Source organism: Schistosoma haematobium, chromosome 1 (assembly GCF_000699445.3).
Source record: "Schistosoma haematobium chromosome 1, whole genome shotgun sequence".
Classification (NCBI taxonomy): domain Eukaryota; kingdom Metazoa; phylum Platyhelminthes; class Trematoda; order Strigeidida; family Schistosomatidae; genus Schistosoma; species Schistosoma haematobium.
The window spans coordinates 78,309,084-78,328,353 of NC_067196.1; the positions used below are offsets into that span (position 1 = coordinate 78,309,084).

The 19,270-nt window shown below is 34.5% G+C and overlaps 1 protein-coding gene across 1 annotated transcript in view; it reads left to right on the plus strand.

The window, feature by feature from the left end:
* Window positions 1-18,002: 18,002 nt before the first annotated feature.
* The window catches only part of MS3_00002188 (uncharacterized protein), a 57,974-nt gene continuing 56,706 nt past the window's right edge, over window positions 18,003-19,270 (plus strand). The window contains exons 1-2 of the mRNA XM_051209756.1: window positions 18,003-18,136; window positions 18,198-18,497. Of these exons, the coding sequence (XP_051075215.1) occupies window positions 18,306-18,497 (192 nt within the window). The 5' untranslated portion in view covers window positions 18,003-18,136; window positions 18,198-18,305. The remainder of the gene's footprint in view (window positions 18,137-18,197; window positions 18,498-19,270) is intronic.

Sequence of the window (19,270 nt, forward strand, 5' to 3'; positions counted from 1 at the left end):
AAACAGATTTTGTACAGTACATTTTACATTATTAATTCGTACATTAATAAAGTGTTTTTCTTTTTCTTTTTTCTTTTTTTGTATTTCTTCATCTCCTATTTTCTGTTACTTATATTGTGTACACATTAATGTTACCCTCGTAAATTTGATGTAAATTACCAAAGAAATTCATTAATATTAAGCATAGAATTGTTATTATTATTTTAAAGAAATAGATTAGCATTGAAAGTTTTCAATGATAGTTAATTATGTGACTTATGGGATTATAGATGGAGAGTGGTTGTAGAAAGAAAGGTACTAATGACCAATATGAAAAAAAATTCATACTTGTTAGGAGCGATTGGTTGTGATTTTTGGCAATTTTATTCCAACATTATAGAATGATATTTAAATATCTTTTTATTTTAACGTAACTGTCAATGTGAAACTAATATCAGTTAGTGAATTATTACAAATCAGAAAAATCTATTCAACAATCCCTATCCATTTTTATTATACTACAGTATGATATAAATATATATACATAAACATGGAGCAACAATGCTAGGATGTTTGGGATGCGTTTCTCCTCCACTCTAAATCCGAGTCTTTACTTCAGGACTGGCTTGCGTTAACTCCTGAACTAAGGATAGGGAGTGAAGTAGTTGAAGGCGTTGACAGCTTCACTTATCTTGGTGTCTGAAGAAACCTCTGCACGGATTCAGGAAACTCATTTGGCTTTTGCCAACTTACGTCACCTATGGCGAAGGTGAGATATCCATCAACCAATTAAGGGATGAGTGTACTGCGCGGTAGTTCGTTCTGTCCTACTTTAGAGCTGCGAAGCATGACCATTAAGAGTAGAGGATACTCGTAATTTGCTAGTATTTGATCACAGATGTCTTAAAAAAACGGCTCGAATCTGCTGGGATCACCGGGTAAGTAAAGTGAGGTTAGACGCAGAGTATTAGGAAATGGTGGTAAATCAGTTGATAAAGTTGTGAATCTTCATCGACTGAGATGACTGGGCCATGTGTTACGTATGTCTGAACACCGATTACCACGGCACACAATGCTGACTAGTGTTAAAGACGGTTGGAAAAAAGTTAAGGGTGACCATAGTCACTAACTTCTGGTGTGAGCCGTGTTGGTAAATGCAGATTACTTGGTTGGGGTCCACGTGACTATCGTAACCAATGTTTGGAGACTATGTGTGACGTGGCTCAGAATCGGCCACAATGGCTTCGGTATATACTCTCTCCGTCTTCCCTCAAACTGTGAGATTAAAATTATCTTATTCCCTTCTTCCTGTATTATATACTTATATGCAATCTTCCTTTTATATATTACTACCACTGAAGTGACTAGTTGGATGAATTTGGTATTCATTTTGTTGTGCTAATTAGGTGTTGCATCTTGGATCGATGTATATATGGGTCTGGTCCTACGTTGTAGCTAACTGACTGAGTGAAGTCCGATTAAAACGATGATTCGAGTCTCTTAATGAATTAGGTATCCTTCAAAACTGCATAACAGTATGATCTTTATCAAAGTAATGATGATTGGAGCTTTGCACAGAATTGCTTAGAAAAGTCTATGCACTTGAGAATAAGACTGGTAGACTAAATAAACCACTTAAATTTATACTGTACCTTAATTTATTTACTTATTAGGAAACACAATAATGAAAAACCACAAAACTCGAGATTATATATATATATATATATATATATATATATATATATATATACTACTTACTCAAACCTTTATGTCAAATAGCATATTTTACAGCAAACTGACAGAAAGATTTTAAAATTAACTAATTTTCTTAAACTTTCAGTTCATTGAAATTTTAAGTACACCATTGTTATTAATAATGTGAATATACATTGAAAATAATCATTGTTGCCATTAAAGAGGAAGAATGTACTTATAAAATCTGAACGAAAGAATTTGAAGTAAATCTGTTGTTATGTTACAATTGTTATTATTATTGTTATTAAGTGAAATGAAACCAATGAGTTCAATGAAACAATTTATCAGTCGGTAATTTGCTAGCAAATATAAAGTAACTTACAGTCTATACGAAATGGATACCAGCTCAGTGGTTTAGTTGGTTAAGCGCCTGGCGCGAGACTGATAAGTCGTGGGTTCGAAGCCCGCGAGGCGGGGTCGTGGATGCGCACCGCTGAGGAGTCCCACAATAGGACGAAACGGCCGTCCAGTGCTTCCAGGTTTTCCATAGTGGTCTAGCTTCAATTGACTCATGATCTCAAACTGTTTAAATTACAAACAAAAAGCTTAATATACTCGACTAAGCAATTGATAGATATTCAAAGCCTTGAGACCATCTATTTAATTTGGTTCTCTTTCTTTCTTTCCTTTTTTCATAATGAATTGTCCAGTTTTTTTAAGGTATATTTGTAATAAAATAAAATATTATTCTACTTTATCTTGCATGTAATACAATAATTAGACAAACTATTTATTTTAGCATGAATAAAATATGGCAAAAATAAAGTCATTATCAGAATATTAATCATCATTGAATCAATAAAATTAATGGTGTTTTATTCTTGATCGAATATTAGTAACATGATTTTTGTAACTATGCGTCAATCTGTTGCAATTAATATCTAATTTTCTACATGAAACATGTAACAGTTCAATGTTTTATTGTTTATGTCGGTTTAAATTGATGATTATAGATTTTTTTAAAAAAAGGAATTATTGTAACAAAGTAATACACAGAACTAATACAGATTTCACTAATTATTCACTATTATTCTAATTATTTTTTGTAACAGTTAAGTAAAAGCTAATCCGTGTCGGGTAGAGACAGGTATCTACCTCAGTACAATGGAAGTTGGTAGCGGAATTTCGTGGATTGGTTGATGTTAGATACTAACACCATTGGATGCCGGCTCAGTGGTTCAGTAGGTTAAGCGTTCGCGCGCGAGACTGAAGACCCTGGGTTCGAGTCCTGCGAGCGGGATCGTGGATGCGCACTGCTGAGGAGTCCCACAATAGGACGAAATGGCCGTCCAGTGCTTCCAGGTTTCCATAGGTGGTGGTCTAACATCAATCGGTTCATGATCTCAATCAAAGGAATTAATAATCTCCACAATCCCTATACTGAAAAATGTATTTCATTTGCATTGAGTAAATTTCAAAATGTAACTGGAAAAACACATGAATAAGAATATGACTTGAAGATAATTAGATATTATCTGCTTCATTTTGGGCACCCGAATAGTAAGTAAGACTTGTGTGGCACATATGTATTCGGTGCAACTTTGTACGAATATTTATGTGTTCAAATAAATAAATAGATAAATAAGAAGTTATGAATTACTAAGTCGCTAATATGATTAACTGAATTCAGTCATATTTTTACGTAAATGAATTAAGAATTTTCGGATTTAATTAAATTTTCTTAATATCAGTGATGACTGAAGTTCAAGTGAGAAGTTTTAATTAAAAATCATTGATAACTGATAGAAACTTTAATCAGTTAACCTACTGTTCCTGGGATTTTCGTTGATTGCTATTATTAACTTAACATCTGTAAAATATCTTTCATTAGGCATTGGACTCTGCTATTTGGTTCCGTATAAACTGCTATGACTTTACGTCCGGCTAGTTATCAAGTAATTTATTCGCCAATCAAAATACGACTTATTCACTTTTTTACCGCACTAAACCAATGACGTTCGACCGGTATGAGCAGCTTAGCGTCTTATTAGTCCCTTGCTCGCCTGGGCTGTCGAGTTGAGTCCATAACACCAATAACAGCTTCTATTATGCGAATCATTTATTTCAGACGTACTGGGTTTATATAACAACAAAACAGACCGCATCACACCACAAAATAGGAAATAACATTCATATACAATAAAGCCAAAAAGTGGCTGTGAACGTGGGAGACAGTAATTAATAAACTGAGTATAATTTAAGAACAGTAAATCGTATAATAATGATTTATAAGTCAAAATGAAGCTGATAACAAGATAAATATAAATTTACACAACCTAGTTACTGAATAATTATACCACACATAAGAATATATAAATAATATTAGTCCGTTAATAGGTCTCAGTATTTACTCGTAATTTAATCTTCGCTAGGATATAACATAAACATTTGCTAGTTCGTTCTGGTTTGTTCATAGAGCGATTTATTAATTAGATTCAAAATATTGATAATCAACCTAGATGAGTGAGCTACAGGTCGTTTTATGCACAATTCCATCATTTCGTTACGACAATCCATTTGCACATAAACTAATTGAGACTAAGTTTTGAATCGCTGCGATAATTATGCTACCTGAGTGCTTCTTATATTCATGCATCACATGAATAAGCAAAATTAAATGTTTTCTTTGACTTATGTGTAAAACATATTATTTAGTAGCGTGATACTATAGATCAACAATATGCCTGGATCTTGTTCATACACTTTAGTACATTAAATCACATTATTCAGTATAATTTATGAAGAACATGAAAAAAAGTCTTTCAATAGCCTATATTCATTGGACATCACAGGTATTCTTTAGATAGTATCTCATTTATTCTTTGAACTGAGTATTATTCAGAAGATTCATTACCGATTGAATAAAGTCAAGTATAGAGCTTTTCCGCACAGTTCCTTGCGTTAAACTTTTAGAATAAAATGTATAGAATGTTTCACTCTTTACTTATTTAATCTCTACCTTTGTTTTAAACACTAATTATTAAACCTATGGATATTTTCAGATAAGAAACTGAGTGTTTACTAAAAGTAATTAAAAAATGATTAATAGAAATTAATTCTTCTCAGTGAGATTATTTTCTAATTTGTACAATCATGCACAAATATTAGAATATCAGTCTACAAGCATGTCGTATGTTTTTCGTTTTATCATTAAGGATGCACATATGCCAATAAGTGACTGATTAATTTCAGCCCTAAATAGCAATGGAAAGATACAAGTAAACAACAAGTTAATTAAAAACTTCACCCCATTGCACAAGCAGGTGACTATCAGGACTCAGTAGCTAAGTGGATAACGTGTTGGCATTTGAAGCTGCCGATACTGAATTCGAGTTCCAGTGTGAGTATCAACTCTGAGATGCAGGTAAATCCAGCTGACGAGTCTCAAATAGGACGAGACGGGCGTCCTGGATTCTACTACTAGCCACTATCCATCTTCCCTTATCATTAAGATAGTTTATGATTAAAACACAGATTATGTAAGTTTAATATAGGTTCGTGAAACATATTATTTATTAAATCAAACAAGGTAGGTATGAGTATAATCGAACCAAACTATTAAAATAAAGGGCATGTAATTTAAAAGATAAAACGGAACATAATTAAGGAAAATCATTGATACGATAATCGAAATCATTTGAGTAAGAATTGAAAGACAGGAAAAAAGGATGAGGTTCAAGTTACGGTTAGCAAAAGAATCTACCTGAGTCTTTTTCTATAGATGTTTATGATTCAGTATTGCGAATGAGTGGTACTTTTTCAGTGCTAATTATTTTTAGGTGTAAAACTCCAGGACCGTATGATAAGACCTTGTAAATGATATGAATACCTATAGTTTGAATGTCATTAATATACCACATATTGTAAAACAAAGGACGAGATTAATCTGTTTGATACTTTGCCAAATCATGTCAGTAGATGTTCTATGATTTGATGAAGGAACTGAACAAAAAACTTGAGTACGTTAAATCATAGACATATTTATACTGGTGTATGCATATTGAATTGACTCCTTTTGGTAGCATGAAAACTCGGCTACAATGATAAATTATACGATGATCTACGGCATCGAACTTCGTTAGAATGAATTTTTTAAGGGTTTATGCTTGTATCATCAAGAACTTGAAGGTTTGTAAACAATGATTCTTTCAGACTAAATACTTGGTGTTTGAAGAATGTTTATATTTCTTACTCTGTTCAGTAGAATATTATGAACACTCATTTTTCAGAAGTGGTGATTTGCAGATGATTCATCCTTAATTAAGTTAAATAAAAATGTTTTGTGACAACGTGAGTGCAAGAGATTATCAGGAATTCATTTCTTAGCTAATGGGACCTAGCACTAGAAATATTTTCTACTGTCTATTCTATATGGGTTTGATAAAGAAAAAGAGAAGATTTAAAATTCCAGATTAAAATCCTCTTCCATCTAAAATATTTTAATGATAAGTAAAAAAAGTATAAGTTCACTTTATCAATCATCAATTTCAGATGGTAATTTTCAAAATTATTCTTTATCAAACCAGAAATTTATAGATTTATCAGTGACCCGATTGTTCTCCAAACTTCAACCTATTGATCTATTTCATGATCGGAAAGATTTTGATGACTTTAATAAACATATCACATTTATATTCACTTGATGTTGTTTACTTGTATCTTCCTATTGTTATTTAGGACTGCAGTTGGCCAGTCTCATATTGACATATGTGCATTCTGTGCGGACTGCCTCAGCGTTGCCTTAGATCACAAGCTTTATTAGCAAAGATGAATAGTGGCTAGCAGTAGAACCCAGGACGCGCGTCTCGTCCTATTTGAGACTCGTCAGCTGGATGTACCTGCATTTCAGACTTGATATTCACTCTGGGACTCGAACTCAGTGTCGTTCGCTTCAAGCGCCATTGTGCTGTCCACTTAGATACTGAATCCTGAATCAAGGCCATATCAAGGCAATATGCACAGTATACACATATGCCAATAAGAGATTGATCAATTGCAGTCCTAAACATCAATGGGAAGATTCAAATAAACAATACCGAGTGAATTTAAATTCCAAGTGGTCATCAGGATTCAGTAGCTAAGTGGATAACGTGATGGCATTTGAAGCGGACGATAGTGAGTCCGAGTCCCAGTGTGAACATCAACTCTGAAATGCAAGTACATCCAGTTGACGAGTCTCAAATAGGACGAAACATGCGTCCTAGATTCCACCGCTAGTCACTATCCATCATTACTAATATCACATTTATCTTTATATATTGACTGACAAATTATTTGTTAATTTACGATTTTATTACAATACATAAAACAGTTAGTATTATTTTCCTATTTTTATTTGTATCTATCATTTACAGGTGTTGATAGAAATTCCTTAGTAATTTTCTAATCTCTTTCCTTGTTTCTTTTTCTTTCATTTATTCTCTCGAAATGATTGTAAAATCCATATTTTGTAAACATGTATGTTGTATATTCTTGTAAACAAATATTCCTTTTTTTTTCCAATCTATTTACATATCTGTCTATTATACCATAATCATTTGAAATATTCATTAAATATTTAATAATAAAAATGAATAATTCAAACAAAACTTACCAATCAACTAATCAACCAGATGTTTGTCTAACAACCATTAATATGAACAATTACTAAGTAAAACAAACATTAATTTAAAGAAGAATGAATTAAACTTTAGGGAATGGAAAGAAGAGAAGGAATAAGGAATGATCTAAAGAAAGAGGAAACTGTAAACAAAAATGAAGAATAATGACTTTTATGTTCAAACAAAAAAAAGATTCATTAAATTATATGACATTTCTTCATTATGAATTGTAACTATGTCAGAAGTGTGTTATTATGCATTTTCTTCCAAAAAAAGTCAAATATTGGCATTTTTTTCAAAAATTATTATGGTGATATGAAATTCTCCCAGTTAATTAATTAATGAGAAGAAAAGAAAATCTGTGAAACAGATTTCAGTCTTGCCATCTTGACTTATTCAAGCATGAAAATGTTTATAACTATGAAATCATATAGTTGTAAACTGATTAAGGCTAAGGATCAGTATGAATAGTGTTCAAATAGTTGCTAGTATTATTAGTAGGTGATGTATTGTTCTAGCTTAATAGCTAAATTTAATAGTTTAGTAAATTAGACTATAACATCTGAAAGAATTGAAACGTGATTTGATTTTTAATCAGAATACTAAAGTATGTACAAGAAATTAAATTAAGAAGTAGATATTATTATCGTGGATTTGATCAACCATTAATCTAGTTACAGAAACTCAGATGAATTTCTCATGAACCTACTAAGTACAACGATGATCTCATTTATGGTCAAATCATTTTATCATTACAAAAAAAGCAATCGATTCATTGCATATTCGGTGCTTGATAAACGAATTGAAGAATGGTGGAGAAGATTTGTAGCTCCGGTGGATTAAAGAATCTTTGGTGATTAAATTAGTGATGGATAAATGCGGTTTCAGGGTTACTTAACTTATTAGTATAGGGATTTGCGGATGTAACCGAATTTTAAAATTTGTATCACTAACACTCCTTCTTTAGATAGTCGATGAAAATCAGGAAGAGCTGGGCAGCTTTTCTGTATCAGTAGAGTAGTTGTCATCCACAATCCCAACGTGAATCGAACTCAAGATCTTCAAACTTTGAGGTAAGTTCTTAATCTTTAAACCGCTGAGCTTATACATTGAAATTTTATTACCATAAATTTAAGCTTAGGTTTCTGAAATTTGATTATATGTACCTTCAAACTAACAATTATGCATGGCAAAGTCACCAGGCAAGGTTGTAATTATAATGTCAAGTAGAAGTGGTTAACTAGTTAATGAGACTCAGGACTTTCATCTAATTGGATGACTGAGACATATTTGACGAATACCTGACAACTACTTGTATCAATATGATATGCTAGTAAACACTAGTAGGTTAGAAGTTATAAAACTAAGGGATCATCTCGTGGCATTAGCTCATGATTTTACTAATTTTTGCTCTGAGTTGTGTTATGAGTTGCATAGTTTGCGGTTGGAGCTTGCAATTTTATCATAGTCTGTGTTTAGAGACCTTAAATGACAAGGCTTGCAGTCACTAACAGTATTCAAATACAAACGTTCTTTACCTTCCTTAAGAGTTTGGGTACTTTTATTGCTTAGTACCTTTCATTTTAGGATTTTGTCACTTTTGACCCATATTTCTCATGTTTTTCATTACCGCTGGTATTATTTTTTCACCCTTTTAGTCTTCCCATTTGTTAGCTTTCTTTCACTATGAGGATAGGAAGTGCACCGCATACATGTTAGGTCCTACTCCATTTGTATCACTTTTTCTGTTAAGACCATGATTGATTCTTTACATTATAAAGTTATATGAAGGAAATTATTTCTGAGTTGTGGGAAATTTTTTTTTGGTTGAGATCATGAACTGATTGATGTTAGACCACCATTGAAAACCTGGAAGCACTGGACGGCCGTTTCGTCCTATTGTGGGACTCCTCAGCAGTGCGAATCGATGATCCCGCACCCCGCGAGATTCAAACCCAGGGCCTTCAATCTCGCGCGCGAACGCGAAAAATGTTTATCCAAAAGCTACTGAGTCACATACAACAAATATAACTTCTTAACTGTTACATTGAAACACAGGTTTAATGATTCCAATATGATGATGCTGGACGAAAACTCAATGACCTAAAGGTTTGGCGCTTGCCTTTGAAATTGAAGTTTCTGGGCTCAGTCGATCATAAAGCCGGATATGTAACATACTGCAGAGTTCTATATTAGGATGAAGCATCTATCTAGTGCTTCCTAGTGTCTACTGATTACCTATGAAAATCAGTTCGTGGTATGAAAACTCAAACACAACAATCTCCACAGCATTCTATAATGACAAACTAGATTGTTTATAATCTAAATATTTTTATAATATCAAATGATCTATTAACTGATAATAGTAATAATATTTCATCTTAAATCAAAAGTAGTTCATCATCATTAATTGATCAATTTGCTTTCTTGAAACATCAATCATTGTTTATTTTTCATATGATCTCTACTTCCTTATTTATTTTCCTTTAGGCATTTAAAAATTATAAGTGTTGTGCAAATAATGAACATAACCGACAGAAATTATTGCGCCACATCAATATTTATAAATCCATTAATTATCTTATTGATTTAGGTATTTATTTCAAGAAGTCTGAATATACACTTGACCTTAACTAATAATTATTTAGTAGAAAAATGTTAGTTAATTATGTTTTATAAGACTGATATAGTTTGGATCCAGAAGAGAAAATGATTATTCAATTGAATTCTTGTTTATAATACACTTGACAAATATATTTTAATTTGTATCACATAAATTTATGTTGTTATTATGAAATGTATTAGGTTAAAATGCACTCCACCATTGAAATGTAAAATTTGATAAATATTCCATAAAACCAAATGATGTAAGCCCCTTTGTGTATACGAAAGCATCCCTTATGTATATTACATATTGACAATAAACTATTATTTCACATTACGTTTAAAGTTACCTCCCTTAGTTTCATTATTAATGTATATGATACTTATTTCTGATTTCAATTAGATTATCATTTCGTCGAAAAATTCAGTTCTTCAGACGTATTTTTCTTAGTGTTTGATTTTTCGTTATTTTAGCTTTGGTTTATTCATCTTGAGTTGATTTATTTATTTATACAATCGTGGACAGAATCCTGTCCTTTGTTTTCAAGATCATATTTTCTAATTGACAAGTAACTAACTTTTTGTTCTTTAATAATTTATTTACTTGATATATAATATACTTGATTATACAAGTTCTCTGTTTTAAATTGCTAGCAAGATAGCTTAAGCAAGTCGTATTTACGTATTTTGTATACTTTCTAACTTTAATTATTGTATTTGTGTTCAAATACTGTCGTAAATATCACAAAACAATAGTCTTTTGTTGTCCTTTGGGGGACACATGCTTCACTTGCATACTCAAACCGTTCATAAAAATGGAAAATTCAAACTACAGAGCTTTTCCCTTCTAAACTAAAAAGGAAATGGCTTAATCAAAATCACCTCTATAATAAAAATGTATCTGGACATCTGAATATGTCTAACACGGCTATCAATACATTCATATACGATATAGAGGGAAGGTAAGGAGTCAGTTTGTAGGGCCAGTGAAATATCACAGAGCCCTCGATGAGTCATGCATCAAGTTGAGTTGTTTCTGTGTTGGGGTCTAGTTACTGGACGTTGAATCTTTTACTGAATATCCTCAAGTTCAGGGTTAACTAAGTCCATGAAAATGGAGCATCCAGCAGTCAATCGCCCATCTCTATACTGTTGGACAGTATTTCATAGGTTAGGAGGTCAGAGAACACGTTATTTATGACCCCGACGCATGCAGTGTCATAACTACCGTCATATAACACTTAAAGTTCGTTCAGGTTATGCTTATCGTCGAATATATCTGTAACTAACAAGATATAAGAGAAACCCATATAATTTTAGCATTAATTACATAATATTTATCTGAGTTGATGGGCTTGTCAACGTAATCTGCTGTGATGTTGTGCAGAAGGTGAACATGAGTGAAAGGATAGCTAAATACTGACAAACTGCGTGAATCTTGATGAAGGAATTATCACTTCTTGTTAAACAGCCTTAGTGTGGTGTTTAAATGAACTAATGATTCCTTTGTATCTGTTGAATGCTTGACTTCGAATTCCAAATACAGTACATTCATTCGTGCTTATCTAGTACTTCTTGATTAAACTGCGTTATTTCTGGGATTCCTAGTTTGTACTATAATTCATATACTCCTAATTATCACACTTAGTTTGACCTGAATCAGAAGAAAATTTAGGATTTGTAGCCTTCGGTTCCGGATGTTTGAACGTCTTAGTTTTATCTATTTAACTTTTTCGCAAGAAGTGGTAGAAAGAAGGTTACAGCCAAGTCCTTTGTCTCTTGGCTGCGTAATTTCGAGATAACTGAGGTGACTCAATTTAGGTTTCTATTAAATTGTCTTATGATTCTTGGTCTATTTTCCCCTATTTTTATCGCTTTTGGGATAAACTGATATTTTTGTACGGATACTTCAGAGTCAGAGCTTCCTGCCCTACAGATATTAATTTCATGGTAGGTATCTCAATGGTCCGTAAGGATAGATCGTGTACAGACCAAATTGCAACACTACGGATCATTGTGGAACAATCAGTTGAATGGAATTCATCACTCTACATCAACTTCATTGACTACGGAAAGGCATTTGATAGCGTGGTCAGGATAACACTATGAAAGCTTCTTCGACACTACAGCCTGCCTCAGAAGATAGTTAACATCATACAGAATTCCTATGATGGATTAAACCGCAAAATTGTGCATGAAGGACAATTGACAGACTCGTTCGAAGTAAAGACCGGTTTCAGGCAAGGTTGCTTACTCTCTTTCTCTTGATCCAATCACAATTGACGGAGAAGAGTTTGAAGATGTAAAAACATTTACATATTTGGGCAGCATCATTGATGAACACAGTGGATCTGACGTAGATGTGAAGGCGCGGATTGGTAAAGCAAGAGCAACATATTTACAACTGAAGAACATCTCCAACTCAAAGCAACTATCAACAAGATTTTCAATACAAATGTAAAGACAGTTCTACTGTATGAGACGGAAACCTGTGGAACTTCGAAACCCATCATCTAGAAAATACAAGAGTTTATTGACAGTTGTCTACGTAAAATACGTCGGATCCTATGGTCAGACACTGTCAGCAACAACCTACTATGGGAGACAACAAACCAGATCCCAGCGGAGGAAGAAATCAGGGAGAAGCAATGGAAGTGGATAGGACACACGTCGAGGAAAGCACCGAACTGCGTCACAAGACAAGCCCTCACATGAAATCCTCAAGGCCAAAGGAGGAGGAGAGGAAGACCAGAGAACACATTACGCCGGGAAATGGAGATGGACATGAGAAAAATGAACAAGAATTGGATGGAACTAGAAAAGAAGGCCGGGGAGAGAGTTGATTGGAGAATGCTGGTAGGCGGGCTATGCTACATTGGGAGCAACAGGCGTAGGCAAGTAAGTAAGTAAGCATAAGGCAATGTATAATCACTTACGACGTAGTATGAAACCTAATAGGCAATAAATCTTTGTAACTACTTTATTCACATAGGTTGTGTGTAACATCAGCTAGGGTGAAAATCAGTATTCTTAAGTAATGGTCGGTCTTGAGATTTCTGTGTAGATGGACATCACTTAGTAACATGAGACATGCATTCTTTAACCGATCAGTCATAATCTAAGTAGAGCACGGAACAAAAGTGGGTTAGCCTAACTAACCATACAACATCAACGCGAAAAATATAATTACAGGAGAAAAGCCTTTAAATCTTTTTACAGTTTCCGCCAGATATTCATGATAGTCACTATAAGAAGTCTAGTAAATCCCAAATAACACCTACTACCAATATAAGTGTACTAGTTGTATGTGCAGTTAAGCCGCAGTATGAATATCTGTAATCTATTTTTACCTTCTAGATGCTATACAGTTCAAGTAACTTGGTTCTGTATGATAACACCAACCTTTTAGATCTCACGAATGACACTAATAATAACCTGAAACCAAGAACGAATAGCAAGATACAAAATAAAGTCATTGGTTAGATACATCGAACTTATAGACAAATTTAAACTTTAGTCGTTGAGAATCTTGCATCGATGCTCGTTCAGAAAGTATTACTCTCTTGGTCACTAGATTTACTCAGTAAAGTCTGATTATACTACGTGATGATCTTAAGATTTTGATCAGATCCAGTCAATTAGTAGACAGATTGTATGAATGAATGATTTAGTACAAAAGTAAAATATTCGTATCAACAAAGGCTGGGCGTTTAAGAGTTGCCCCAAGACATTACAACCCAAATATTTACTTACGTCCTTAATTTGCATTAGTATTGTGTTTTTGGTCATCCCGTATTAAACGTTGAAGCTTCGTGTGTTTAAATGATAACCTCATGCTCCGACTATTTTGTTACACGATCCGGGTAGAAACTTATTATATTCACCAGTTTGGATTCTCCCCAGTAGAAAACGTAGTGTAATTACCAGCATTGTAAGTTTATGAAAAAGATATTGCTATTGCATTGATAATGAATTCTTTTGAGCTGGCTGTAGGTTATTAATCGTCAGAGATTTTGATGTTCATATCGGTGTTGAAGAAGTGAGGTTGGATGTTAGTTCTTAGATAACAACTTTCAACCCCAAAATTTATTTCCAAACATAATTTTAAATTATAGACTTAGTCCTTGTCGAGCAGTTTGTAAGAAAAACAGAAACAAATTAGAAACTGCTGTTGAGGTCACTGCGAAATGGATGAAGCACACCTTACTCTTTGTTAGCTTTTGACAAGGTCTTTGTATGTCCTATCTACAATTGTGTCTCTATTTATTGATAATAGATGGTGATATGCAAATCATTTTGATAGGGGTAACCTTGACTGATAGATTATTTGTTTGTTGTAAGTATTGATTATAAGAACAAATTGGACTAATTACGGTTAAAAAGTTTCATAAATTTACGCAAAAACACATTGGGGTTACATAAATACCAAAATTTATTTTGGAACTGACTATCTGAAGTGAAGACACGTTAAAAGATGCTCAAATATGCACCATTTACCTACTAAGGGAACAAAAAGATAGAATAAGAAATAATTTTTCAGTCGGATGGTCCCCTAATCTCATAGTAGTTTGGCTTGCATGTTTCATGGTCAGAAGTAAAGATCAGGCATCACAGATTTTTCCTACGCTTTAGTAGTCTATGTATTCTTTCAGCAATCCTTGTAGAGTGACTCTGTAATGTACTTGGTATTCGATTGTTTTATCTTCGGATATGGTCTTAAACTTACTCGATACTTCAGAGGACTGGACCATATTACCCAACAAGTTTGGTTAGGTGGGTGAAAATAGATGGTTGACACACACTTGGATTAGAGGCAACAGATTCAAGTGATATCTCATGAGCTTTGGACCTGAAGTGAAAACAGTGGGATCACTGTTTGCTAAGAAAAACGTCAATGGGGAAGTGCTGGTATATAGGCATCGTTAATAAATTTTCCACTGAAGTTAGCAGCTCATAGATTGCACTGAGGGGAATTGACGTTTTTGGGCATTGCTGTTTACATGACCAGGGTAAGACAGATATTCAGCAATACTGTTTAGAAAATGATGGACAGCATATGGAACTGTCTTTTGAAACTTTCAGATTGCATGGAGTTCTCAACAGGGACTGTCAGAATCATCAACCACATCAACAACTAACATGGGGTACTGTGGTCAGACTAGTGTGTATAGAGCTGTGAGAGAGTTCTGTTGGAGCTGCGGAATATCAGAAGCGCAACACTTGGGGTTACATTAGGGAGGAGTACAGTTTGTATTTACATGGCATAATTTTTAGAGTATTGGATTACTGTAATATTATATTCCTATGATGTTGGATTCTGCTTGACTTATAAGTTATTTTTACTCGTCTAACTGTTCCTTAACTATTATTAGTATTTGTTCACCTTCTGCTCCGCCCCCTACCACTTGTGTTTCGGTTTTACTTATGGTGTGTTGTAGTTTGATAATTAATATATCTGAAAGCGTAAATGTTTATGGTTTTGCCCGGTATTAGGTGCAATTACCTTTGCTACTAGAACGATAGACCTAATCCCAAAATTGTAGACTTACCATCATGCGACTACTTAATCTATGATACATAACGTGGAATTCATATCATCGTCTGTACTGACTTGTCTTATCATTACACTTGGCGATATGATGTTTGGAACTTCTGACGGAAAAGGAATCAGTTGCACGCCTGTATGGCCGAGCCGTGTCATGCTGATTAATTCTTCCTGCGTTCGCCATATCTGCGCTTCCCCAAGTGTTAAATTATGAATGTGAATCTTCTCAGTTATCGTATGTTCAGTTTCAGGTATCGTGGTTGGGGACCAATGCCACTACAATCCTGCGAATGCTTTACAGTGTCTGTATCTCACATATCACTGGATACAAGCAAGAAGAGAAACATGTGTTTTGGACGTATGGGCTTTGATAACGATAGTAGTTACTGTTCAGGTTCTCTGAACCTTTTCCAGAAGCTCACTGTCTTTTTTTAAGCAGGGGCTAGCCGCTCGTATGCAGCACTCAAGTTTAAGACGGACGATCACTGTATACAAAGTCATGAACGTTTTAGCGTCCGAATGAGTAAAGGCCCTACGTATTGACCATGAGGTTCTTAAACCTTTGGCGGCTATTGCACGCCAGTATACAGTAGTCTTTAAGTCTTAGCTAACGATGACTCCTAAGTCATTTTATGTCTGGACGACAGGTAGCTCAGTGTTATTCATCGTGTATGTATGTGTACCTTGATGACCGATATGCATCACAACACACTTGGAAGTATTTATCGGCGACTGTCAGGTTCAAGACCACCTAGATAATTTCTTCGGGTCATTTTGCGGTTCGAAGCCATCATCCTTACATCGTATCGTTCTCCATATTTTGACATCGTCAGCATATAGCAAGACCGATGATGATAGGAGACAACGAAGGTCATTTACATACAAGAGGAATAGCACTGGCCCCAAGACTGTACCCAGGGGCACTCCACTAAGCACAGTTCCCCAGCTAGATAACTTTGAGTTCACCCCCAATCTTTGTTGGCGCCTAACTAGGAAGTCTTTTATCCACATCAATAGATTGCCTCCAATTCCGACATTTCTTAGCTTATATAACAGCCGGTTGTGCAGAACTTTGTCAAAACTTATCCGAAATCAATGTAGGCTACGTCTACAGGTAACTTTTGGTCCTTAATAGCGCACCAGCCATCACGAGCCACTAATAAGTTAGTGAGACAAGAATAACCTATTCTGAAACCGTGCTGCTTCTCCGAATGGATCCGGTTTTCATTGAGAAACTTAAACAGCTCCTTCTCAATAATGTTTTCTAAGATTTAAACAACCACATTGGTTAGGCTAACGGATCGGTGATTTTCAGGCTTATGTTGATGATGTCACAGGTATTCAGTGTTTGACAACGCTTCTACCAGTAACACCTAATGTATTTCGTTCCCACCCAGAGAAATCAAAAGACAGAGTCGAGGAGATCGGAAGAGTATATTTGGCGATGACCAATATATCGGAATTCTCTGATCTAATCTGGCTAGCGATTGCGGTTGATGTTGAGCACGGCGTTACCACACGTGATCTGGTGCGGATGCCTGACCGAGCGCCTTCAGCTAGATGAGTCCACTAAAACATATGGTCAGCATCCAATGTCGAAAACTTACAGTGCTATTTATTTTGGGGATTTATTTACCGCTACAATGTTTCGTACCTATTATGAAAACAGGACTTACTATGGCGTTTTTCCAGTCTTTTGGTAAACGACCCTGCGTTACGGATAGGTTAAAACATATACTTAAAGGGTTCGCAACGAAGTTAGATAATTCCTTCAGTAGCCTAGGATGTAATTCATCGGGCCCCGTGGATTTACCTATGTCAAGCTTATTTAGTAGACCAAAGACATCGAGTTCTTTAATGGTCACGCTATCCAGTGGATGTGTGGGGGGATTTGTATGCGCTGATGGGAATGACTCTTCTATGGTATATACATTACTAAAGTAGTTTGGGAGCACTTGAGCCTTACCAAAGTCGTCCTTCACTAATGACGCAGCAGTACTGTCTCCCCATAGTGCAGGAATATTTCCTCTTCTTTTTGTCCTTTGGTTTATATAGGAATAGTAGCATTTAGGACATTCTATGGATTCCTTAACAATTTTTTCTTCGCACAACATTCTAGACCTACGGAGGTTAGAGGCTTCGAACGACACGGCCAAAAATCATTTCAAATGGAGGAGGTCTACCCATTCTTTGTTTTCTTTTAAATCCTTAGACCCTAAATTTCTTTTAACGTTTCTGTTCTTATTTCGCTAGTTTATATCTTCTTTTAGAGTCGTATCTTTGATGTCTAATCTTTCTTACTACCACTAGCACTGTTATTCCTTTCATTACTATGATATATGAATTGAAAACATCATCGCTTTGTGCTAATGGGGTCTGGCAACTTAGACTGAATGTATATACGTCGTGGGTCACTAACTGACTAAAACGCATCATATGAACTGCTAAAACACATATAATGCACAAAATACAGTATTAAAAGCTGCGCATTCCATGTGAGACTGTTATATCTATCCAAAACATGATGGAAGACCCAAATCTGTGTCATGAACCACAGGGATTGTTATAATGGATAATTTTCAAGGTCGCATGAATATTAGTCACATATTTGATTGTAATTTTTCTTTGTTATCGCTAGTCTGCATTGTCAAATGTAAGTTCAATTTAATTGTTAATTGATTTAACGACTTGCCTTCCACCTCTTCTTCTATAAGAATCTCTCATATACTGTGTTTTATACGTTTCTCTGACAAAACAAACGCACAGACTGGTCACAAAATAATCAAAGGCCGAACATAACCATTCTACGTTTCAGACTTGAAATGTCACTATCTTGGAAGTCCCCTCAATCTCATGAATCAGAAAATGACAAGAATAATGTGGGCAGAAAATCAGTTATCTTAAGTTTATTGAGTCCAAGCAAAGGAAGATTATTTGGAAGCAATACGTCCATCGCTGACATGCCCTGTAGCGTACACTTGTTGGATGATCGTTGCATGTCCGTTTCAGTATCAGTAAGCGATTTATTAGACTATGATTTATAAATGCTATCATTTTAGCGAGTAGTTACGGATTAAGTTTTTTCAAAATATAAACTCATTAGAATCATGGTAACGAATTGCGGTTTTGAAGCCACAAATGTTCACAGTAATATTGATAGATACTTAACTTTCGAAGCATTGTTTCGATAAAATACTTTTTGAGTAAAATAAGAAAGAATTCACCTTCAATTTGTGTTAGAGAAAGGTTCATTTTAAAGTCTATGTTTTAAATGTACGTTATTGTAGAATGGATCACAATAAGATAGAAATTGTTCCACTGTTTTTCAAGTCTTATAAATAAATTATCTCTATTTGAGGAAAATGAAAATCTAGAAAACTATGGCTAGTTTTAGCAATGGTTGAATTTCGTCCGAACATTTTTACGGGACAAGCTATTATCAGGCACTGAAACAGTGAAAATTCTTTGAAAGAGTCAGTATTCAACTTGCAAGTAATGAAAATATTCACATGGTTGGTTTGGTTCTACCTAAAGAATCAGATGCAATCTGATGTCAAATTAGTCTTCAAGAGTACGAAACGACAGACTATAAAGCTACCCTCAATCAGGAATAAAACTGAAAGTATATAAAAAAATGGAACAGTACAATCTGTTGATTATTTTCGAAGACTGTTTCGCAGATTTGGTCCACCACAGTCATTGTTACCGTAAAATCGACTTTTTTACCCATGTATTTTTCGACTTTATATCACTGTGCCGATGTTAAATGTGATAACATGAAATTGTA